General features: G+C 40.8%; 1 protein-coding gene across 3 annotated transcripts in view; it reads right to left on the bottom strand.

The window, feature by feature from the left end:
* Nucleotides 1–25,824, bottom strand: part of LOC127358027 (retinoic acid receptor beta-like) — a 201,657-nt gene that overhangs the window by 45,114 nt on the left and 130,719 nt on the right. For all 3 annotated transcript variants that reach the window (XM_051390863.1, XM_051390864.1, XM_051390866.1), the window contains one exon: nucleotides 3,300–3,441. In XM_051390863.1, the coding sequence (XP_051246823.1) occupies nucleotides 3,300–3,441 (142 nt within the window). The remainder of the gene's footprint in view (nucleotides 1–3,299; nucleotides 3,442–25,824) is intronic.

The raw sequence follows: 25,824 nt of genomic DNA on the forward strand, positions 1-25,824 counted from the left end.
GTCCACTCATATAAATAGTTCACTTTTCACACCTTCCCTTGCCTCTATATTCTACTAGATAATATTAAGACTACTGTATATTTATAGGAGGAGGAGATTGCAGGGCATGTTTGCCAATAACTCACAATGTGTGGTATAAACACAGGTGTTGTTACAGTGTGTTTCAGAGAGAGAGATTAGACAAACAGGTCTTATTATTATATATAATATCCTGGAATGTGTTGTTATTTATCTTTAATGTTAAAATAACAAGTGAAAATGTTTAAAAATGTTTGTTTATAATAAAAATTTACATCTCTGTAAGTGCTCTACAGTATTTTTTCCCCCACTGCTTTAAAGCACTCGTAGCTCTTCATAGTCATTTGCATTTAATATCAAAGTCCTCTCTGTTACTGGAAGCACCTTTCTTTCAGTGTGTACTGTAAACAATGCTGAATGCTGTCTTCATGCAGCATGAATTATAACAATGTTTGAATGTGTGGGGATGTGAAATCTGGGGGAAAAAAGTTCTGGCAGGAGTACACATATTGCTAAGAAAAGCACAGGCGTTACTAGTAACATTAACATTGGCTCCATTCTTTTTTAATATATATATATACAGTATATATATACACATTTGCCCTTTATTGGATCAGAAGGCTATATAGTGACAGGAAAGGGGGAGAAAGAAGGGGATGATATGCAGCAAAGGGCCACAGGTCGGACTAGAACCTGTGGCCGCTGCAGCATGGAGATCTGAGTTTGGTACGTTGAGCTGGACGGACTCACTGAGAGTGACCTGTCAATCACAAGGTAGCCCCGTCCTAAAGCATACCCTGCTTTATGGTCTATTTTACTCTAAATGGGACCATCATTTACTAAGGGGCCGTCCACACGAATACGTTTTTTTCAAATCCGGATAAATACTTTTTCGCATCGGCCTCGTGTCCAGAATACAGTGAAAACTGTATTTTTTGAAAAACGGGTCCCAGAGTGGGAAAATCCGAAAATGCCAGATTGCCGGGAGTCGTCTGGACGGCGAAAACAATTTTTTCCTGAAACGATGACGTATTAGCCCTGCCTCTCTAGCCTTTAACCTCAGCCGCTGCCGCTAGACGCATCATAACAACAACAACAATGGCGGACTACCACTACTTGTTTATAAACAGCGCGTGACCTTAATACGCATGCTCCATGGCTCCTCTTCCGGTTTTAGTGTATTGGTGTGGCCAATACACGCAGCACACAGGCCCGTCATATGTACTACAGCTTTTTGGTCATTTTCAGTAAATCTGAGTGGACACAGATTATTCTGGAAACGACGCCGAGTTTACGGAGATTTTTTTCTAAACAACATCGTATTGGGTGAGGCCACGTATACGTGTGGACAGGCGCTAAATGAACATCATGCTGTATGGAAGAAGACTGAAACTAGAGACTGAGACGATAAACTCATTAGGAAACTGTTTACTGGGCTCATAAATCAACTGAGCACTCGGCTCATTTCTATGTAATACTTTATACTACCTGACTTTTTATGCAGCCAATGGAACTGCCCCCTTCTGGCCATTACATAAAATGCACGGTAAAGACACTTCCGCATTGACATTCATAGACCTGGAAGCTCTGTCCATTATATATAAACAGCCAGTGGTCAAAACGTGTTCTGTGAAAAAAAGCATCTCACTTTAGACTGAATAGACCTTTTTCACAGCAGCAAAATTCAAAATATCACAAAAAAGTTTTTATGCTTGGCTGAGGTGGGAAGTTGTATCGATAAAATATAATGGGAACAGACTGTGAATTATACAATTGTACATGAAGCATATGGCTTAAACATCATCAGACCTGTGTGGAGCGATGAGGAGACTGTAATCTTCCATGTGTACTACCACCAAGGAGGTTATATTTTTGTTTGTCTGTCAGCAGGAATACAGAGAAACTACTGACCCGATTTTAAATAAAGTTGGTGGTTGTGTGTAGCATGGATAAAAAATTCACAAGGTTTAGATTTAATTGAACTGCTCTTTCTAAATGATCTGAGTGTGTTAGGAGTATAAGACTCTTAGAAGAGAAGATCAATAGATCAGGTGAATTTTTTCCCTACAGTGTTCCTGCATTTTACATGGTTTTATAGCAAAGGGAGCTGCATCACTGAACTGTGCTCGATACATTCTGTACTGAACAATATCTCACACCAACAGCCTCTGACTCGTGAGCTTTAATTTCCAGATTAAGACGTTTTCAGAAAGTAGAGCTCTACAAAGACGGTATTTAAAAACCTGTACTGATATTTTACATTGAAGTTGCCTGAAGGTACAGGGCTGGTTACCAAACAATTAATTTCTTTCGTTCTTTAGTTTCTGTCTTGTCATGTCCTGACAAAGAAAATGTATGATAAAAGTTATAAATAAATATTTTTTCTCTAGAAAGTGAATTATTCAAGTTGAGACATTTTAAATTTGTGCAGACAAGTTTTCACATCAATTTGTGCCATTTACTGTGCACCTGTCTGTCTGTCTGTCTCTCTCTCTCTCTCTCTTACAGGGCATGTTTGCCAATAACTCACAATGTGTGGTATAAACACAGGTGTTTATAGATAAGGAAGATTAGACAAACATGTCTCATTATTACAAATATCAGATCGGATTCGAATCCTAGGCCGCGGAAGCAAGGACCAGCTCTACCAGGCACTCTAACAGGTGAGCTACCCGAGCGCCCAGCAACCTTTACATCTAATATTTCCATTGACTTCGTATGCAAATGCCCTTTTGTCCTATATACGCAAAGATCTGAATTTCTGAAACATGACCTTTCCTAAGCCCCACCCTTTTTGCTCTGTGCTCCGGTAACAGTTGAGTAAGCCGCAGCCAATTTTCTCTTTTCCTGTACTTAGATATGCTATGTGCTAGGCTAGTCTATGTTGAAAAGAGTGTGTTGACACCCACATGTTGAAGATAGTTAAAAGACAAAAGCGACATATATTTAGTCATATCTTAAGTTAGCTAGATAATGTTAGCAAAATGCTAGCTTACTAGCTAGCTAATTTACCAATAACCCTAACCCTTTTTTCTTAATCTTTTTACATAATGTTTGTAACATTAGCTAACCAACAAACCAAACCTTAACCATAACCCAAAGTAAGGTACTGTAAAGGGTATTGGTTTGTCGGTGTTATTGGTACAGAAACTCTATTGGTGCCGATACAATGACATCAATAACCCATTTGGTACCCGGTACAGTGGACAATAAAACCCTCCATGATAACACTGAACTGAATTCCACATGAGCACACTGTATACACTGGGTCTAAAACTCACACTCTTTGGACATTCCCACTCCAAAGCACTTCTGCAGGCGGCAGTACTGACAGCGGTTCCTCGTCACCTTGTTGATAATGCAGTTCTTGTCCCGGTGACACGTGTACACCATGTTCTTCTGGATACTTCGGCGGAAAAAACCCTGAGGAGACAGACACACAGACAAGAGAGGGGGGTTGGTTCATGAAAAGAAGACTCTACAGACGTTAACCTCATTTTGCTTCTAATCTTCTGTAGCCGCCTAGTTTCTAAAACATTCACCCAGCTCCATTGAAATTCTCCTGCCACTGGATATCATAATGTCACAACAGTCTGTGTAACAATGTGCGAGATGTTTTGTCTTTTCATTGCCATTAAGGCTGAGAGAGGAGAGAGTCGGTGTGTCCCTGCTGGGAGCTCTGTGGAGCTTCAAATGCTGGATTTAAGCTCAGAAACAGACTGCTGGTGGGAACAGAGAGTGAAGAACCTCGGGGTATCAAACAGCGAGGCTGCTGTTGCAGTATGGAGGAATAACTGAGGGCTTTGGTTCAGCTGTGGGCGGGTAGCGCCGCGTCTGAACTTGACAAGGTGACATTCAGCTTCTGTGGAAGACTAAAGCCACTTTTCTTTCAAACGAACGCTTTCATTGTAATTCAGTGGTGCAGCAGTTAAGTAATGGATCTTACTTGGGCTCATTCAGTGTTTTAGTATTAAAAGAGATATAAGTAAATAAGTATAAAAACATGCAGCTTCATCAATACTTCTGACAGGGTAAGAGAGTAGTGATCATTAGAGTGAACTACTAGTTCAAATAATGTATGATAATCACATTTTCAACACTGGTTAAAAACTGTAATGGAAGACTGAATGTCCATAGGTTTCATTAATGCTCAGTTATGATGTGTACTATATGTATAAGCCTACATGCACAACAAAAGGCTCAACTTTTTAACAAGGCCCGGCCCACAGACCTACCAGGACCCCACAGGAAACAACTTTTCTTGATTACATTTCCAAATAATCAATTAATTAAAGTGATTAAATGGGATTGTGTTTGGTGATATGCTAGCATGATAATGAGACTGAATTGCCATTTCATTTTCACTTCATTACTCATTATTTGAGAGCAGGAAAGCGATTCAGGGGTCTGGAAGAGATTAGCAGTAGTGTGCCTCATTAAAGTACAATAGGGCCTTAAATACCCAGTGTTCTAATCCTATGTTGTCCAGTTAAATGTTGGTATATTTCCTGCCAAACATTATTTATTGTTGTTGACTATCTTGAACTTATACATATGTTTATACCAGCCTGGTCTCATGTGATCTAAGGGGGCAACTAGCTAACCTTGGCCCATCATATAAAACCGCAATAGACTGTTAGCTTGTGAGTTATAGTAGCTAGCAGAGCAATATCATAGGTGTGTGGATCTGAGTCAGGAAAAACTTAAATTATTCACATCTGTTAAGGTCTGATTGATTCATGTGTCCTTTATCATCTTCATCCTGATCCAACTGTCAGGTCAAGCCATGCCCACATTTGATTAAAAGTTAAAGATACCATCTCTTTCGGCCATTGAAGCAGCTCCTGCATTTATGCACCAAAAACTTAAGTACCCAATCTTTAGTATAGGCTGAGGACATCCAGCAAAGGGATGGAACTGAACTGGCTGCTGTGGTAAGACATGGACAACTTATAGTATGAAGGTAGGTATGAAAATGAATTATCATAGCTTGGAAATGGAACACAGTGTTAGTATTACAGTATATTGGACTGCTCACCTAGTTTAGCTCAGTGCCTTTACAATATTTATCTGACCAAGGTAGGTCTTTTCAAACTTTTGAGTACCTTTCAATCAGCAAGGTACCTTCCATCAAAAATCTGCATTCATTCTGTAGCTGTTACATTTGTGTGATGCCAAAAATGACCCTATTGAGCCCTCTTCATCTAAAACCAAATTTAACTATGGGGCGTGACGTTCCATGCACACCTTGCCTTATTGAAGGAGAGCCATAATGAAGACAATGTGGGTCATCCTTGAAAGTCTTGATACTCAGAACTAGAGGCTGAGCCAAGCTCGACTGCGTTCGTTGCTGAGCAAAGTGACGGAAAGCAGAGGAGCATCTATATGAAGCGAAAGCCTTCACTGATTTTCTCCTCTTGATATTAATTTGCCTTTGCTCTGGGGTCTTTTGCAATGATCGTCCATCATCCGGGCCCCTTTGCACATGTTTGCAGGCGCTTGTGCCTGAGGATCTTCGTTCAGTATAAGGGGAGGGGGGGTTAAAATTCCATTTACCATAGCAGCCTGTGACGGATGGGACCTTGCCTTTTCATTAGTGAAGCGGGATGCATGATGGGTAACAGATTAGATCACAGGACTGAAACGGCTGACTCTGTAGCCCATCTCGCCTCGGCCTCAAGCATCCGTCAACCCCCGGACCGCCCCCTCGGTAGCACGGATACGAACCAAAAGCAGCCAATCGTGTCTCAGCCTTGATGGCACGTGACTGGTCCGAGGTCAGCTCCCCTCAGTTGGTATTATTCATTTCCTTAATAGAGGCCTTTATCCTGGCTGATGTAAACCAAGTGTGTTCGTAGACATTACCTGTGGGGTCTGATGGATGACCATGGAAGCGGCCTGCGTTGCCATCAGCTGCCATATAAGTGTGTTCAGGTTGGGTGCAGAACCCAAGGCTACTCAGGTACTTATGTCATTCAAAGCTGAGAGCATGCAGGTCACTTAGCCTTGGAAATATATGTGTGTGTGATGAGTAGCGTTCCGTGCGCTGGGGGTTATACTAGGAGCTAGAGCTGCTACAGTTTGTGTGTACTGCAGAAGGTTTCCCAAGATAAATTAGCATTTTGTGAGCTTCAGCTATTTGGGGAAGGTTTGTTGACAGTTCAAGGCCTGAGCTGCAATGCTCTTCATTTAAACTTTCCTCATCCACATTATGGATATATTACATTAAATATATATACTGATGGGGAAAGGAAACAGCGTTCTCTGCCATGTAAAAGTTATAGATTGTGTACTCTTGCCAGAAGTTTTTTTTATGCACTATGACCAGCAATGCAGCTTTTGCAGTGAGTTAGTTCAACACATGTCTTTGCCAAGAGATGTCTTTAGGTAAGGTTTTGCTTAATGAGGTCCAGCTGGAACAAGGCCTAATAAGGCCACCTTTAAAACACTTTTCACTGGAACTACTCCCTAATGAAAAAACAGTCTTTATGAAATATCCGGGGACGCAGGTCTATGGATTATCTAGAAGAACACACTTGCTTCTGCAAGGAGAAACTGCTATCAATTTTTTGGAATTTAGTTAGCTAAAGATGTGCTGTTTGGCCTTGTGAGTAATGCTAACATTTGCAGCTTACACTATAGCAGATAAACACTGTTTAATCTGTTCCTTAAACTTTTGCTAAAATATGATGCCACTTTTATCGTTTATGTATCTTAAAAATGTGGTTGCTTTTTTAACACAGACAAGCCTAGCACACAGCATATCAAAGAACAGGAAAGGAGAAAGTTCGCCCTTTCATAAACATTCACTCAGTGATGGCAAAGCCCATCAAACAGACACTAACTCATTCATACACACTTTAGTCGTTCACTGATGACACAGCATTGGGAGCAATTTGGGGTTCAGTATCTTGCTCAAGGATAGTTCGACATGCAGCTGGAGGAGCCGGGGATCAAACCAACAACCTTTCGATTAGTGGACGACCCGCTCTACCTCTTGACACCTTAGCAAACTCCAGGTCCCATGAAATTTTACCGGTGTGGAAGCGGAGATACTGTACTTACATTATCAGGCTTCATCATTTAATCATTGACTGTCTTGTTGTATATTAGTATACTGTATCTAAGCTGTAATTGTGTGTATAATGTGTGTTTGTGTATCTCCAGTGGTTTCTCAGCAGCAGTAGTGAACAGATGCCGCGACTCAGAACACTTCATCTCTACAAGCCTCTGGGGAAACACCAGTGTCTGACACGGAGACTCACACAATCATCACATCTGCTCTCTTGCCTTGATTTTTTTTCTTTAACCCCTCTCTTTTTTCGCCCATCTGTATTTTCTCTTTCCTCCTTCCTCTGTCTCTTTATCTTCCTCTTCTCTTTTCATTCCTCTCCGCTGCCACAGGACACAACTGTTGACCTGAGACTGCAGATTGCTCTGATATTTGCCAGTGCGTTTCCTGCGGGTTTACTCATTTGAAGCTTATAAATGTGCAACCAAAGGACACCCTTGAGCTTGAGTGTTGTACAAAGGTGTTTACCTAGGTAGAGTGCAGCGGGAGGGGAGGGAGGGATGCTGCCGGCCTAAGTAAATGATAGGATCAGAGGTTTCAGCTGTGGGGACACACTGAGAATGAATCACACCCCCAACACAAGGATGCAGGGGAGGGCAGCGCTGCTAAACTCAATTTATGCTCCTACGGTATCTGTCTGCAGAAGCAACAGTTTAACTAGTATCAGGCAGGGTTATTTTAGTATTCTTGTATTCAAGCGGCTGAATGTGTATTGTGCCAATACTGAACTGCTTTTGGACATACATTTAACCCACGACTCTTCAATCTGTCCTTCTTAAGGTAGAATTATAAAATAGGACCATAGAAAGCAAGCATAATAAAAAAAACAGGAGACAAGAGAACTGCTCATACACGGTGTTTCACTAAACTATATAAACCGTATTCTATTCATATGTGGAAGATGAAGCCGTGATTGAAAATAGGTCCTAATTTTATATCATTTATATATATAATGACAAAATACATACATCTTAAATTGTTAAAAATCGGTACAATACAGTGGATAAAGTTAGGAAACAATCTCAGCCATGATAGTAAAAAGACATCCATGTTGACTCTCAGTTGGAAACAGGAAACAAACAGTGACCTCCCATGTCAAAGTCTGATGTTTTATTAAAAATGTTGTCCCTCAACTTTTCATTAGCTAAGAACATCAGCTTTGTTTTAGCTGGATAGCAATACTTATTTATGTTTAACCAAAGGATTTCGTGATCATAAGAAGCTGGAAAATGGTTTCAGCCTATGAAGAAGTGCGTAATGACAAAAATCATATACCATTAATCGGCCGACCGATTAATCGATGTCTGCGCCCACATGGCAGATAAATGACACATGTCTTCAGACGTGTCAGTCACCTGGTCAGTGTGGCTGTTTTGGAACAATAATAGTGCTGTACTATAACGTTCATGCATCCTGCTGTAAACATATGGCTGACTGTTCAATAGAATAGAACAGAATTGTACATTGATTTTCTTGGTTATGATATCAGCATTATATATCGGCCATTGGCAGCCCTGCTCTCTAAATAATGGCATCGCCATTGAAAATCCCATATTGGTCAACCACTAATTGTCAAAGATGATAGATGATGAAGATCTGATAAAGTATTTCACTGACAATTCTCACCACAGACTAACACCTGTGTGGTTGGGTGCGGTCACATGTGCAACAAAGCATAGGCCACACCCAACCACACAGGTGTGAGTCTGCAGTGTCGTGGAGGGCCTGAATGTCACTGCGGCCAGGTGAGACCAGCAAAAATAAGATTTTCAACAGACGTCAGGTTCTATATTTCAGGTTGCATTAGGTCAGTGTGTGAAAAGCTTTTAGAATCAATCAAGATATATCTTATCTGTGTTTAATCCATTGGATTTGCTAAAAACTGTTTGAGTAGTATTTCTCAAACTTTTTATACCGAGTACCATCTCAGAAAATACCAGGCTCTCCAAGTACCACCACTATGGCCGATGTTGAAATACAGTAGTTCAGGCTGACTCTATTCAGCTACAGAGGCAGGTTTATTGCTAATAAGAAGATTATTTATTATTGACAGAAGCAGGACTAATAGTTCCTGTTTGGAGCCATTTTACCTCCGCTTACTACCCTGCCATCACATTTTAGCATTTAACTAATCATGGATGTATGTGCGTGACTAAGTAGCAGACTGCTATTGAAACAAAATATTACAAGAAATGCGCCATTTATTTGAAATTATATGTCTGTGATCTCATAGTTTAAGTTGTTTGAATTTCGGTCAAAAGTTCTGATATTATTATATGTTCTTTAATTAATTAATTTCATAAAAAAAAAAAAAAAAAAAGATATATTTCAGCGATTCCTCCACATACCAGTAGAGGCAGGTTGCCTACCTCCAGTGGAAAATATACTATATCACAATAAAGACTCTATGAATATCCCAATATGCAATATATTTTCACACACCTGTAGTAGATTAACATGACCAATGAATGAAAAAGGCTTCTAAACTGTGTCAATATACAACCTGACATCACATCAAAGCCTGTAATACACACCTCGGTCCACCGTGGTAGTGTCACGTTTTCAACACATGTTCATTCTGAGGTCATGTTTGGAATAATAAATATGCAACGTCTGGTTACTCTTTCAAAATAAAGCTTGTTGAAGTCTCAGTTTGGTTAAGTTCAGGAAAAGAACGTATGTGACAAGTCAACGCTGACTGGACTTTCACCCAGGAAACCACCCAAAGGCCCATGTGAAACCAACAACTTACAATTGTTTCCTAAACCACAGTAGTTTTGTTGCCTAAACCTAACCAAACTGTGACCTCATTAAGCTTCATTTTAAAAGTGTAACTGAGTGATAGTCCTGTGTATGTCTGAGCCATACATCCTTTCCACCTCCTCCAAACGTGGACGTGGTTGCTCTCTACGCTACTGCTGGCACTGCACCTTGACACACACGTCTACTACGCAAAACATGAGACTGACACGGTATCCTCTACTGGATTGGTGGGTCTGTTACACACTTTGACTGGGCTGCAATATTAGCTTCATATTAATATCTACTAGTCAGTCAGAGGGATCTTAAAGTGTCTTCCATGGTCTTGTGTAGCTTCAAAGAACACCTTTTAAAGGTGACATAAATCTTCAAGACATCATCTTCATGACCAAAACCGACAATATAATTCCATATCCAACCATATCAAACTGATGTACCGTACATTATATTACTGTATATCATAGGGTTTCACTGAATATCCATAAGCAGTGCTTTCTTGTAAGTTCATTGTGTATATGGTACTATACTACTGCAGCGCTCTTCATACCAGAACTCTCTCCATGCTGTTCTGTAGATAAGGCCATGTTGAGATGTAATGTCGGAGTATCAGGGGACACAGGCCCAGCCACCTGGGAGACAAGGCCACTTCCCCCTGGACTGATAAACTGCACCTTAACCGAGATCATTATCCAACATCTTGTTATCTTAATGGGCCAGGGATAGGGTGTCAGAGCGACGGCCCCGCCATCTTAGGCCTTCTCATTTACAGATTAAAAAACGAAAGTGCCGCCCATTAATTATTTAGCTACAATCCAACCCCTTGTCCACCTGGCCTCCTCCTTCTCTCTCTCTCTCTCTCTCTCTCTCTCTCTCTCTCTCCCTCTCTCTCTGTTCCTGCCATCGACTGGCTGTCCGGCTCTTTGGACTCGGCCGCGGTGTTTTGTGTTGCCTGAGCATTCAGTACAGCCGAGGGGAGAGAGGCAGAGCGGCGGATTAGCTTTCGCTCTTAATCGTGTCGACATCTTATCACTGCCGTGGAAAGTGGAGAGGACACTGGAGACCCTGGGGGGTTCCAGCAAAATGAGGAGGAGAGGTAGAGTGAAGAGTAGGAAGGGGGGGGGGGGTTTGGGGGGGTGATATTTATCCAGTTTATCCAGTGCAGGCTATTACTTACACCTGCAGTTCACTGGGAAGACACGACAGAGTTCAGGAAGGGGACTGGGCTGGCAGGACTGGCAACAGAAGGATGACAATGAGTAAAGCAGGTTTCCTAAAATCCCATTTTCTGATACAGATCCTGCTAAATGTTACACACTAGACCAAACCAACAACAACATTTTGAAGATGGTTAAAAGATAAAGTGACATATATATATATATATATACTGTATAACTTTATAACTTTAATTAAAAGCAGGGTCCCAATTTGAAGCAGGTCCCTTTTACTAGCCTGGTGCGGCTTAACATTTGGCAAAACACACACCCTTCAGTTCATTTTACAGAAACCATGAGCACCAAAGTATCAAATGAATGATTTATAATTAATATGTTATTCAATAGCCTAATTGTTATACAAGTAATAATCATACTTACATCTTGTTGACATAAACAATTTGATAGTATTTCCCATCTTTGCTGAGGAAGAGTTTTGTGCATAAGGAATTAAAGGCCTGTCCCAAATATGGTGAGTAGTCACATCTTAAGTTAAATGTTAGCAAAATGCTGGCTAACTAGCTAACTAATATAAAGCTGATATAGATTAACTAACCAGTGTTTTGCTATCATAAGATGCAACCATACAGATATATTTATGTAACTTTTATCTTTTAATCATTTTCCAAATGTGGTTGTGTTTTTAACAAAGAGTCTAGCACATAGCATATCTAGGTACAGGAAAGGACGGAGGCTTGATCAACTGTTATTGGAGCACAGAGCAAAAAGAGGAGGAGCTTAGGAAGGGTCAACTGAGGGACTGCATGCTCACTTATGCTTTAAAAACCTTTGTGTTTGTCAAATGTCTATTGGATGAACTATAAAATTCAATAGCTATAAAGCTTTTCTTAGCATCTAAAAGTAAACAATTCTGAGATAAAAGGTTTTCAACTAACAGCAAAAGTATTTTATAATGTGTCCCACACTCAACCCTTCTTCCAGTGAACACATCAAGGACTGAGTATCTGTGCCAAGTGGGTTTTGTCGAAGTTAAAAATTACACAAAATTGGGACAGCGGCAATGTTGTGGTTCACCTGCTGTATCAACCGAAGAAACAGAACAACAGGACAAAAAGGAACCCGGACTGCACAAAGACCTGCATTGTTACTGTGGCAAACGTGAAACCTCACCAGATAAGGCACAAACAGAGCGGCAGTCAACAGCCACAACATGCAAAACAAGAGACAGCTCTCTCAGACCCCCACTCTCCTCCTCTGTTCCTCCTCCTCTCCACACCGCCCCTCGCCCGAAACCCAATCACTGCTTATCTGTCCATCCGAGCACCTGAAGTGCACAGATGGACCCGGAGATACAGTAGAGATTGAAAGGCGAATAAGGGGAAAGTAGAAGGGAGAGGGCAAAAAAAGAGGGAGAGAACAAGAGGAGGAAGAAAAAGGAGAGATAGCCAGTGAGAGGCCTGAACAGAGGAGCTGTGTGACTCACCCAACCTGCTCTGAATAGCTGCAGAGACAGAGAACCGGAGACCGAGCGAGAGGCATAAAAAGACAAACGGAGGAGAGAATGAGGAGGTTTCAGATCACCCAGTCCTCCACAGACGCCCCACTGTGGCCCTATTCTTCAGGTTGCCGCTCGCCATTCAGCGCTCGTCTTTCGGCCCCTGGACCTGGCGGGGGCCCCCGGAGTGATCAGAAGCCATCTTTAAGCTCCCTCGCTCTCCGATGGGAGGCCTCCATTCTGCTCACTTACAGATTAACACACACCACACAGAGTCAGACCTGTTGCTGACCTGTCTGGACTCACAGTAACTGTAGTGTGTTTCCAAAGTAAGGGTGTTTTCACAGGCCTACTTCAGGGGGGGGGTTATGTCTAGAATTTGGTTGGGGTGAAGTCAATACAAGTTAGATTCAAGTCTGTATTATCATGGTTCCCATTGTTTTTAAGAAATCATTTTCCAGGACCTTTTTCAGGAGTTTTTCTTTACATTACAGGACAGCGCTCACAAAACGGTCAGCCATCATTTATGGGACACTGGTGTGCTTTGCGTGTGCTCTCTTCATAGCCTATATTTCCGCTTTCTAAATAGAGCTTTTTCACAGCAGCCATTGTGACGTGGTAAACACAGGTGTTACTAATCATATTAACAAAGGATCCATTTAGTCTGGCACAGCCTTTCCAGTGAGCCACCATCCCTCCTGACTCTGTTTGCCCTGAATGGAACAGAACCATAACAGTATCACTGGTAACACCTGTTACCCTACTATTTCATGTCAAAATGGCGGCTGTGAAAAAGGTTTATTGATTACAACTGTAACATTAATTTGGCCACAGCACAGGATAAAATGCAACTAAAATTTTCTAGGACACATGGATTATTTCCAGTATATTTGGTCATTTAATCAATTCCCAGGTGTCTCCATGACTGGAATACTAGTGTCTAAATTTCCAGGTTTTCTAGGATGTGTAGGAACCCTGATTATCATCAAACACACAGTGACTGATTAAATTACACACAGAAAAACACATAATTCATCAATTACAACAAATATGTATAGAGAATAGGTGCCAAAACACAAATTTGACTTTTGTTTTAAAATAAATTAAAGGCAATATCCTCTGAATACATGTTATTAGGGCTCATTTTTGTAAAACATGAAGTTATGCAACTTTTACTCAAAGCTTTAGCAAATAGCAGCGCTTAAACTTGGCAGAACACGCTTCCCTCTACTGCTGGATATCAGCCTCGACTTCCCTGATCTCTGGTTGTTCGGTGTAAAGCTGAGTGCAGGATAATAAACAATAACTGTAGCCTAGACACACTGACTGTACTCCTACTCCTAATGGTGTTTTTCTGATTACCATCCCAACCTGGGATGGTTGAAAGACAGGAGACAGTATTGGTCAGTCAATCTTCCATCAGCTCCAACTACTCGAATGAATGCGAATGAATGCCATAGAACTTTCTTTAGTTTGCTGACATTTAGCTAGCTCTGGCTAACGTTTCACTACCGGAAATCAACTCTTCTTTGCCGTTCTGAAACAGTAGCTGGCAGCGCCCAGCGGCAGCAGAGCGCACATGACCTGCCCTCTCTGACTCTCATTGGCTAGTACTCGGTTCAGGTTGGTTAGATTGGTTCACGTGAACCAGAGGCTGCTGGGTCCCATTTCAGATATAAGGTATTATTGGGTATCAAAATGAAAAAAAACACTGAATTTCCATTATTGTGATAATCATCAATATCCTCTCATGGCTCGACCTGTAAAAGCTGTCTGTCTCTCCAGCACACAGACCTGTATTGATTTCCTGATTCATTCCAAAATCCTGATCCTGTCACCATCCTGAAGGCTCGGCTGTCTGTTGTATCCCCAGAATCCAAAATAAAGAACAGGGAGAAGAGGTTGTATCTGGGATACCATAAATATGTGTTTCTTAACAATATGTGAGGTAAAGTGATTCCAGTATGTTTTAGTGCCATTTTAAAAGTATGAAGTACATTTTCATTATTATCATGATAATATTGTTTATCGCAATTATTCTGGCCAAGATACATGAGGTTTTCATATCATCCCGTACCTAAGCCTCACAAGGGTTCATCTGAGTCTGTCCCTAATCCCCAGGAACAGGTCACTGACACCCAGCTTCATGCTGGAGTTATTTTATCAAATTTTCCATATATAGTCATATTAATTACATTTCTTTATATTGGCAGCGCTTTGTTGTTTTGCCTCAATTTTGTATCTATTCAGTGAGGAAAGGATATTTCTCTCATTACTGATGTTCCTGTAAAGTTAGCTTCAGAAGCATTTGAGTTTGAGGTAGAAAAAAAACAAAATCAATTAAGTAAATAATAATAGACATACAATTCCAATTCTGATTAAAAACCAGCATTTCATTTTGATTCATGCTCTAACTAGTTTCCCTGTAAATGATGGAATGCAGTACAACAAATAAGCAAATGTGTTTACAATAAAAACTCCACAGGGTGCCTTTAATGACACACTCGCACATAAAACCCAAGGACCATCACTCACAGCTGGGAAACCTGTTTGAGCAGGCGAGTGCTAATTCTCCTGACAAACACTAGAAAGGATTCATTCCTCAAACAGCAAATCAGCCTCCACAGCAGCAAGTGAAAGAACACTTCACACATCCTCAACAACCAAACACGAAACACAAGTCTCCCCTTTTAACTGGCCATCTACTGATGGCTGAAAGAGACACAAGGCAGAGTCACCAGTTGAGCAGCAGACTGCACTGCAGGGAGAGGAGAAAGATGTTGTGGCATAACAATCATATCTATTTCCCGTCACACCTCTGTGGCGCTGACCCCTCTCTGTTTGATTTTTCTCTCTCTATTAGCGCCCGGGTTTCTTTTATGTTGTAAAACGTTGACAAATCACATTATGGAGTGTGTGTTCGCTCTGGAGGGAGCTGTATAGATTATGGCGACAGGCAGAACGCAGGCTGAGAAAGGGCCCGGCACATCCATGTCCTCTATTCCGCTCTCTATCTCTGCAGTAAACTGTCAGCTCAACTGGGCTCTTCATCATCACCGTAGTGCAACAGCGGCTGACAGCAGGGAGTAAATAAAAATATGAAAAGCACATGGTAGGAGGAGGCTTATGAGATGTGAGGAAGGGGCTTCTGGGTACGCAGTGGGAAATAAACAGGAAGGGTAACTACAAGCACTCAATACGGAAAACCAAAAAAATGTAAATGACTACATATTTACTATTTGTACTAAACCCAGGGCCAGGTACATAAAACTCATAGCAAATATGTGAATGCAACATCACTCCCAACTCATCAAATACAGCAGCTTGGTCAGTCTCCCTTCGCTTCAAATTGTGACACTGTAGGTATCCTTCGTCATTTCTGGATGTGCGAGGCCTTGTGGTTATGTTAGCAAGAATAAATATGCAATGTCCAGCTAGACTTTTAAATAAAGCTTGTGTGGTTAAAGCTGCAGTAGGTCATTTTTATTAAAATAACTTCTTGTCATATTTGCTGGAACTATATCACTACATTCTGACAGCCAGAGGAACCTGATTTTTTCACAGATTATATGTCTCGTGTACGGCTGTCAGGACACAGTAAACATTTCCACAAATATGACAAAAAGTTATTTTTATAAAAATTACTGTTAGTCACAGTTTGGTTAGGTTTAGACACAAAAATGACTTCCTTAGGTTTAGGAAAAGATTCTAAGTTACTTAAGTACATCAATAAAATGCAACGTACCTTATGTAATGATACATGTCCACGGGGGTGTGCTGCTTCCCTACATTGGATGCTTGTAGTCATAATGACCAACAAAAGCCTACAACCACCAACAATTGCGCAAACACTTCCTGTCTGTACCTAATTGGTTGAATTCTTTCTGCTCCAGGATTTCAAACCGGAACAACTTGGCAGCTAGTTTGGAAACGTTCTTTTATATTACGGAAAACTGTTTTCCGTAAATATTCAGGCAAGAAATACGGCATGTATTTGCTGAATCTGTCTTCATTTTCATCCACAACAGTTAGTTTAAAAGTTTTTCATGAGTTTCCAGAGATGGTGAGTCACAGTGCCTGATGCTCCTGATTTACATAAAGTGGACCTCAACTTCATACCAATGAAGAGCAGCCAGTGTGATGCCCTGTCTCTCGAAACACACCATGGTGCTACCAGTATGAATTGCACAGCTCCTGTATGACTCCTGTGGACCCGTACCATGACTTAAGTGCTATGTAAGTTAATTTATGTACATTGCTTAAAGGAAATTGTTTACTTTTACAGTTAAAGTCCTGTGTTTGTTTGAGCCATCCATCCACCCCACCACCTCCATATGCAGACTTTTCTCACTCTTTTCACTACCATATTTTGAAGAGGAAGGCCACTGAACAAGCGGCAGCATTTGAGTTGGGAGTAGAGTGAGACTCGGTCGGTGAGTGCAGATCCCAAAATCAGTGTATCCACACAAGCAGAAATATGCATATGCAATCTTGTTACCAGATTTATAAACTCCTGCATAATGCATTGTTACACCAAAGAGGTTTTATTTTTAGTCATGTCTTTGTGTTTGTCTGTTAGTCAGCAGGATATCTCAAAACCACTGTGCAAAATTCCCCCTGACAATCTTCCAAAACAAATAACACCTACATCAACAACACATTAACACTGCATTTATTTATTCCATACTCAGCGGCAAAAGACTGAAAAATTTTATTAAAATGTTATTTTTAAATTACTATTATCTCTACATAAATTCCAAACCTGAGGCTTTAATATAAGACTCCTGCCCTGACCTCTGGCTGCTTTCACTACTGCATGGCTCAGATCAAACTAAAAGAGCCTTCAGATAGACCCCAAAAAGGAACTTTCTTTTTGCGTTAATTCTGGTGGCCCCAGTTGACAAAAGTGGTAATGTTTCCTGACCTGGTAGCAGGCATTAAGAATAACTATATAGAAATATCCACTCTTCTCAATGAGAGACTCCAGCTCTGTATTTACCCACAGACAGAATGAAAACCAGCATTTTACCATACACCTGAGCAATTACTTTAACACATAAAAATGCTGATATATGGGCGTTGTACATTTGTAATGTAAATTAAAAAGTAAAATGTTTCCTAATTTCCTTTTTGATGTTTTCATTCTCTTTGCCACATTTCTATGTAACATTCACACATACAGTACACCTGCTTTAAAACAAATTTCACCCTTTAAAATGTATTTATCAATGCTATTTACCATGTGGATGTTGGAGCATGTATTATTTTGTACATGGCCATTATTTATGTCAGGCCCTAGTGTGAGGCAAGCCTTTCCTGGGAGTAATGATATATCTATTCTATCAAAAAAAAAATCTGGTTTGTTAAGAAAGGAGATTTGTAGGTGAATCTAGGTCAGTTTATTCACCCACTCCATCCCTGCCTGTGGGTTTGAGGTGGAAAAACTGAGAGCAGAGAGGGCTGGGGGTTCAGATAGAGGAGTGTTTCTTTTCCAGCATGAGCATTCTGAATTGTGTTTTATTCAAAGAGGTTATGGTCTCCCGCTTGTCAAACCAGTTCCATCAAACTAATCCTGCTGTGTCAACGCCTCAGGACCCAACAAGTGAAAGGGAGAGGGGGAGGAGTGTTCACAGCTCAAAGTTTTGTCTTCAGCCCTAAAGGCCTGTCAGCGCTGACGACACGCGTACAGATTCGAGCCGTCTTTCTTTTATGGACATTTCAGGGCTTATGCAAATAATGTTAAGATGTCATTTTCTAAATTGTTCTGCGTCCATTCCATCCCCTACCCTTACCTCTGGTGATAACTACTCATACAGATAGCTCTGGTTTAAAGGTATCTGTCTCTGAGATTTGCAACATTACTAGATTCATCCATCTGTTAAACTAATGATTTTTTTGTCACATAGGTGTCCAATCGTGGCTCTATTCAAATAGACCGCTACAGAAAGAGTCACAGTGCTGACGCCATGTTTGGCTGCTGGTGCTCAGAGGCAGTGGTAGCACAAACAGCATTGGGTTGAAAAATATAAAGGTTTTCTGTACATATTCTGGCCACTCGCCCCTTCTCTCATCAGTGAACCCCTTGATAAATTATCTCATCAATTTCATCATTCATCAAGGAATTCTGCTCCCTATTTGATCAAATCTAACAAGCTTAGAATAGCAAGATGTTAATGCTGGGGCTCATTTAGTTGCTCAGATATTGTGTATGAAGTGCTGGATATTCATGATTTCATCAAGTTGGCAGGAATGGAAATCCTGGTTTGATTATTGCATTTATAGATATTGCATTATTGTTTTTTGTTTTTTTTTGTTGAAGAAAGTTGAACGAGACATGTGTTTAAAGCTGCCTTATAGCAAAACAAATATATTTGTGCAATTTGGCATCCCCAGTTGCAGTACCACTGTAGTAAATATGGACAGCTGTACACGTGCAATTGTTAGGCTTACATTACTTATGATCAAAAACTAGCATGTCGACAACTTTGCTAACACAGCTATATTACTGACTAGTCCAACTGCAAGAAGGCCAGCTCGCTGTCTGCAGCCTTTTATTTCACCAAGCTCTCACCAACCACTTAAAGCCAGTCCCACATTTACTCTTCCAATAGCTTCTCTCTACTTAGCTTCTTCCGCCGTCCTCTTTGGTCTCTTCGCCTCTGTCATTAGCTATGTCCATTGCTGCTGAGCCCGTTTACATTGCCTGCTCATCCGGCTCTGGTTCTGGCAGAACGCCGGCGCTGCTCTCCCTCAACATCCTAACTAGCTGACAGCAGGTACATTTGGCAGCAGTTACTTTACTGTCCACCAGGAAACTCACAGAATCAATGAAATCACAGAAAGTTGAGTCTGGGCAGCTGGAGGACATTTTCTCCATAAAATATGATCACATTTCACCAAAATCAGTGGTATAGTTGGTGGTGTACAAGCGTTGCACACTAGAGCCACTTGTGTGCTGCTTTACATTAAGTGTTATATAAATGTTACAACAGTGTTTCTCAAATAGGGGTACACATACCCCTAGGGGCACTATTTAAAAAAGTATTTTTAAGTCATACATTTTTGTCACTGCAGGATGACAGTGAAATAAGTAATGGATTCATCTCAAAGGTAGCATTTAGGTTTTTCAGTTACAAGGTTGTTGTTTAATAACCACTGATTTTCCCTCCATCAAAAAGCACTGCTGGTCGGGCACCCGTTTAGCTCAGTCAGTAGAGCTGGCGACCCATATACGGAGTTGCTGCAGCGGCCCAGGGTTTGAATCCGACCTAAGGCCCTTTGCTGCGTGTCATCCCCTCTCTCTCCACCCACCTTCCCTGTCTGTCTACAGCTGTCTCTATCAATAAAGCCAACAAAAGGCCCACAAAAATTACCGCTGGTCAATCGGTGCTGAAAAAATGTCTCAAAGTGGGTACATCATCTAAAAACAGATGCATCACAAGATCCGACCTACCCAGACTGCCTTTATGATTTTTGTGAGACTTAAGATCAACACGTTAAATTGCCACAGATTTAAGGAGCAAAGTGCGTGTCTTAAATAGACCTTACTGAACTTTCTGGTGGAGAAATAGTCCCTATTGAAATGTGCTGACAGTGTGTTCTATGGACAGGGATACTGCTACTGGAAAAATAATTTGTAATGTTTCTGCAGCAGCCCTTTCAGTTCCCTCTACCGTGGTGCACTTGATTCAGAGTGAGGGAAATGATACCAAAACACAAGGGTTGACAGGTAATATCACAGCCAGCACTTCCCCATGCTTGGAAAGCCACATATAACAAGATGGAAAATATCAGAATGCTGCTCATATTCAACTTATCCTTTGTGTGTTCGTCACTGGAATGAACAGCAGAGCGAGTCAGTTACAGCCAACAGTACGGACATCGTGCTCAGATAAAGTTACAGGAAGTTTGATCAGATTCCCTCTGGCCTTTTTAAGATGGTCCCACGGTCCCTGGGACATTTTTGTGGAGTTTTCATCTGGAGTTTTGTTAAAGCTGTCAAATGAGCAGGAAGTGTAGGGGTGACTGAGTGTGAAGGCTGCCTTGACTTTGGAAGATTTTCTTGACTTTGGGTCAACACAGATGAAACTGTCATCTGTTGCATATGCATGTGCTTCTGGAGGCCCATATGCCTGCACCCCGTTTTAACAATTCAAATCAGCTCCGACCACGCAGCAAATCTGCAGAGGCTGGCCGACACACTCAATCAAACACTGCTGCTACTGTATTAATGCTGGTCTTCCTGTTGATGTTTGTGCGATTAATAAGCGGATTGATGGAAAAATCATTTTAAAAATAAATCAAACAATTGTTTGAAAAGTCAATCAGTTATTTGAAAAGATCACAATAAAATAATTATTTAGTCTATAAAATAAATAGCAATAAAATACCCAGGCACATAACACTAACTGAATAAAAACAAATATGAATTGAACTATTTTAAGAGGACTGTATCAGCTCTATAAGACTTACAATGATTGACATGAGGTCCTACTCAGAAAATAGTCAGCATTAATGTTCTGTGGTGGTTAAATGTTTAATGGTGGTCAGTGCACTTTGCAGGCAACAGATTTTAGTTTTTAAAATGAGTAAACCAAAATCGTGAGACAAGCTGTTTCCCAACTACCATTCATAAATAGGGGAACAAAAAAGGACGTCACGACCCATTATCTGTTTTTTTTCCTTTTAAATAGAAATGAAACACACAAAAAAGAGACTGGTTTTCTGTTTTTTTGATTTTTGATCGTATTTATAAATGATAGTATTATAAGCCGGCAGGGGCAGCTCCATTGACTGCAATAAAAAAATGATACCATACAGTCTTATGGAGAAATGAGCCAACTTCTGACTTTTACTGATTTATTATCTCAGTAAACAGTTTCCTAATGGGGTTATGGTCTCAGTCTCTAGTTCCAGTCTTCTTCCATACAGCATGATGTTCATTTAGTAAATGATGTTCCCATTTAGAGTAAAATAGACCATAAAGCAGGGTATGCTTTAGGGCGTGGCTACCTTATGATTGACAGATCATTCTCAGTGAGTCTGTCCAGCTCAATGCACCAAACTCCGATCAAACTGTCAAACTAGGCAGTGCTGATCAGATATGAATCCAGATTCTGTTCCTGCGTTTCCTATTTCTCAACTGAAAACCTTTCAGAAACATATTCTAGTGTTTATCTGGAATACGAGATTGTGTGTGACCAGGCGAGCCGCCATTGTTTCTGCTATGGACCAGTTCAAACTGTGCAGCCAATGAGAGCAGCTCAACTCACAGTACGTCACCTCCACTGGCTTCGTCTAATTGTCATGGTGATGACCATAAAACTCCAGGCATCAAAAACATTACTCTACAAACCAATGGGTGACGTCAGGATAGGTTCACACTTGGTCTGCGATCATCGAGGATGTTCTAAACCCATAAATGCATCTCACCGGAGCTCAGAGTGAAGATCCACAGGTGTACCCTATGCTGGAGTCTTTTACTGGATGGCAACACCTCTTCCATAAGAATCTGTTTAGTGATTGGCAGTGATGTGAAATAATAATAATAATAATAATGGATTTATCACTTGTTATTCTTTTCAAAAGTAATATTACTTTACTTATTACTCCCTGCCAACAGTGATTAGTTACACTACTATATTACACATAGTTTATATTATATATATATTATATCAACTTAACACCAGCTTAAAATCCAGGGTCTTTTGTAAAATCAAAGTAATGGAATATTTCCAGCTGCTTAATGCTTCCATCTTCCAATCTAGTTTCCTTTCATGATTACAAAAATGAATCTAAAAAAATATATTTGTGTGTGTGTAGAATTGTGGAAATATGCTAGGCAACTATTCAGGCTTCATGAGTGGTTTTCTTTTCTTCCTTTTTTACTATGTTCCGTTCCAAGTGCATCATGGCTCATTCAGGAAAAATATACAGCTATACACTCCTACATAGCACAGACGAGGTCAATTCCTAAAGTATCAGCCAGAGCCTGAAAAGAACAACTGGTCTTTCAAAGACTAATCAGGCTATAGATTTTATTCTGAACCTTTATAGCTTAGATAGAGTTTTATTGCTTCCACATTTCTCCACATATCTGACAGCTGAGCTGCTGTGCGTAATTTGTAATCACCTCCAAAAATGGTGCTGGAAGGAACAAGGATGTCCCGTTGGGTGACAAAAATTCCTCCATCTCTCGCTCCCTCTTGCGGGAGTTAGGACGCAAGGAAGAGACGCGAGTGAGGGAAGCAAGGAGCCATGCTGAATGGAAAGCACCCCCTATTTACTCTACAGTGCACTCTTTACTGTCCGCCATTTTATCTGACTGTCTGAATTCAGAGTGTGAAATCTGTGCTCTATACAGTGCTAGTGAAAGCAGCGACCATGGCATGTCTGTACAACACTTTCTTCTAACAATCCCACAACACAATGCCTCCATTTTATATATGCAAAGATGGCTGCTGTGTTAAATGGCTCGACTGAAGAAATAGGAGTTTAACACATCTTGACTGCCTTTAAGCATACTAAGAGAAGTGACCACATTATACTGATGTGTGCTGTCCTTCACTGGTTGCCTGTGAGTTTTAGAATTGATTTAAGATTTAACTGGAGCCTGGGGATCTCAGGCTGCAAACTCAGTATCCTCTTTTAAATCTCTTAAGATGTCTTTTTCTGAACTGATGGTATTTATTAACTGTTTAAATTGTTTTATTTTGTTTATATCTTAAAGCCTCCTCCAGTCAGAAATCAGTGTTTGTTATTATTATTGATTATGAAGATCCGTGTGGTCAGGACCAGCTGGTCTCTGGCACGGACCATTGGTTACTGCCACTAGGGGCGCTAAAGACACTGGTCGCGACCAGTGGCACAGCGGTCATGACCAGCTTCTTACTGGCACAAGGGCACTAAAATGACTGGTCCTGACCACCTCCTCTGTGATCTGTTCTGTTGTTTGGACCAGTTGAGTGATCTGTGCAGTGTTTGTTGGTTTGTATTTATTTTTAATACAACTTTTCCCGTTTCTCACTGTGTTAGCAGAATAGCCTAAATGTGAGAAGCCATAATCGTTTGTCTATCCAATGTTATTGATCACTATTATTAATAGAAATCACAATAACTGTTAAAGTCTGTTACTACATAACAAGAAGGGTACACTCTTTGTACTGTTTCACCCAACTTGGTTACAAACTTTATTAAATTCTGGTCGCGAGGAGCTGGTCAGGACTGTGCGGCAGGTCACAAACACACTGACCTGCATAATTGATAGTACTACTCATACAACTACGACTAAAAATAATAATTTAATCATTGTTATTGTAACAATAGGAACTATTGTTAGGAACCATTGTTTAGTTCTATGTGCCACACAGACATGTTTTAAAGTGACACCACCTGAGTCACCGGACCGAGCTGAATGTAACTTACGCGCCAAAATTTAATAAAGTTTGTAACCAAGTTGGGTGAAACAGTACAAAGAGTGTACCCTTCTTGTTATGTAGTAACAGACTTTAACAGTTATTATGATTTCTATTAATAATAGTGATCAATAACATTAGATAGACAAACGATTATTGCTTCTCACAGGAAAAGTTGTATTAAAAATAAATACAAACAAACAAACACTGCACAGATCACTCAACTGGTCCAAACAACAGAACAGATCACAGAGGAGGTGGTCAGGACCAGTCATTTTAGTGCCCTTGTCCCAGTAAGAAGCTGGTCATGACCGCTGTGCCACTGGTTGTGACTTTAGCGCCCCTAGTGGCAGTAACCAATGGTCCGTGCCAGAGACCAGCTGGTCCTGACCACACGGATCTTCATAATCAACAATAATAACAATAATAATCATAATTCTGATATAGTGTATTTTATAGACAAAAGATTATGATCTCTGACATTTATCCAGCTAACAGTGTTGCCAAAACGACCGGAAAGGGGAGAAAATACTAAAGCCGCTTCACAGACCACAGGGACCACAGGGCAGATCACTGAGGAGCTGGTCAGTACCAGTATCTTTAGCGCCCCTAGTGGTTGTGACCACAGAGCAACTGGTCGTGACCAGTGTCTCTAGTGCCCCTAGTGGCAGTAACCACTGGTCCGTGCCAGAGACCATGGTCCCTGGACAGACCACGGAATCGGCTACAACCCCCTCTCACGTAAATTTCAAAGTAAAATAGTTTTTTTGTGTTGCATGTCTTCAGATGTCACTGTTATTGTCTGATGGCTGTATATAAAACATCATGTTTACTGGTATAAGCCTGGATTATTGCCAGTTCTAGGAAATCCTCTGCATTCAATTCTAAAAAACTATGTTTCTGTGAGGGCTGAGAGCAACCAACAATGGTTTGGACCCTCATTAGCAACAGTTATTTACAGAGCTGGGAGGGGCCTTCTGTGCCATTATTATACTGCTGCATATGTGCATGTATGTGAATGTGCACAAGTTGCCTTAAACAAGTGCTTCACACGTGGATTGACATAGCTACAAAGCACACACGCACTCTGTCTGTCTTTGAGTCTATTTGTGGCTCTAATTGGCACATTGGCTGGGCAGTAAAAGGCTCTTCTTGCTGGCTGAAAGCCCACAGCTGTACAGCATGCTTGGTTGCATCTATCCAATAGAAGGGGCTTGCCCCTCGCACCACAGACAACAATGCCTTCGCCATGGAGACAGAAATACAACACGGGGGGAAAAAGAAAAACTATAATCCGCTGCTTAATCCTCTTGAGTCAGGATGTTACAAAAATCAGGGCCATTCTGCCATGTATTGAACTATTTTTACATCAGCACTCCGCAGAGTGAGCGGATGGATGGGATGAAACTCAGCCATATTGCCAGTATTCTCGGAAGCACTCTGACAGTGATTTCACTTCATTCGCCGTCTGCATCTGTCTTTAGGGAAGCACAATCTGCACTCAGGGCGCTCAGTCCCACTGCCACATGATCAAGTGATGTGATGATGATTCTTCACTTATCTGTCACTGTGTTAGGCTGTGTAGTGGCAACAATCTGGTGATACGACACGTATCAGATGATCAAAATAAATTAAATGGTAACCCCTGTACTGTAAAGTTGTGTATTATAGAATCTGGCGATACGCTACATACGTTAGAATTGAATATACTGCAATATATTGTAATACTGTGAGCAAGGCGATATATTGGGATGTTTTTTTACTTTGGGGAAAACCATTTTACAGTAAAAAAAAACACTTGGTTGAAAACAGATTTGTGGCCTCAAGTCATATGACTTGAATTCAAGTCAGACTCAAGTCACAAATTTGATGACTTTAGACTGGACTTCAAAA

Source organism: Dicentrarchus labrax, unplaced genomic scaffold, assembly GCF_905237075.1.
Source record: "Dicentrarchus labrax unplaced genomic scaffold, dlabrax2021, whole genome shotgun sequence".
Classification (NCBI taxonomy): domain Eukaryota; kingdom Metazoa; phylum Chordata; class Actinopteri; family Moronidae; genus Dicentrarchus; species Dicentrarchus labrax.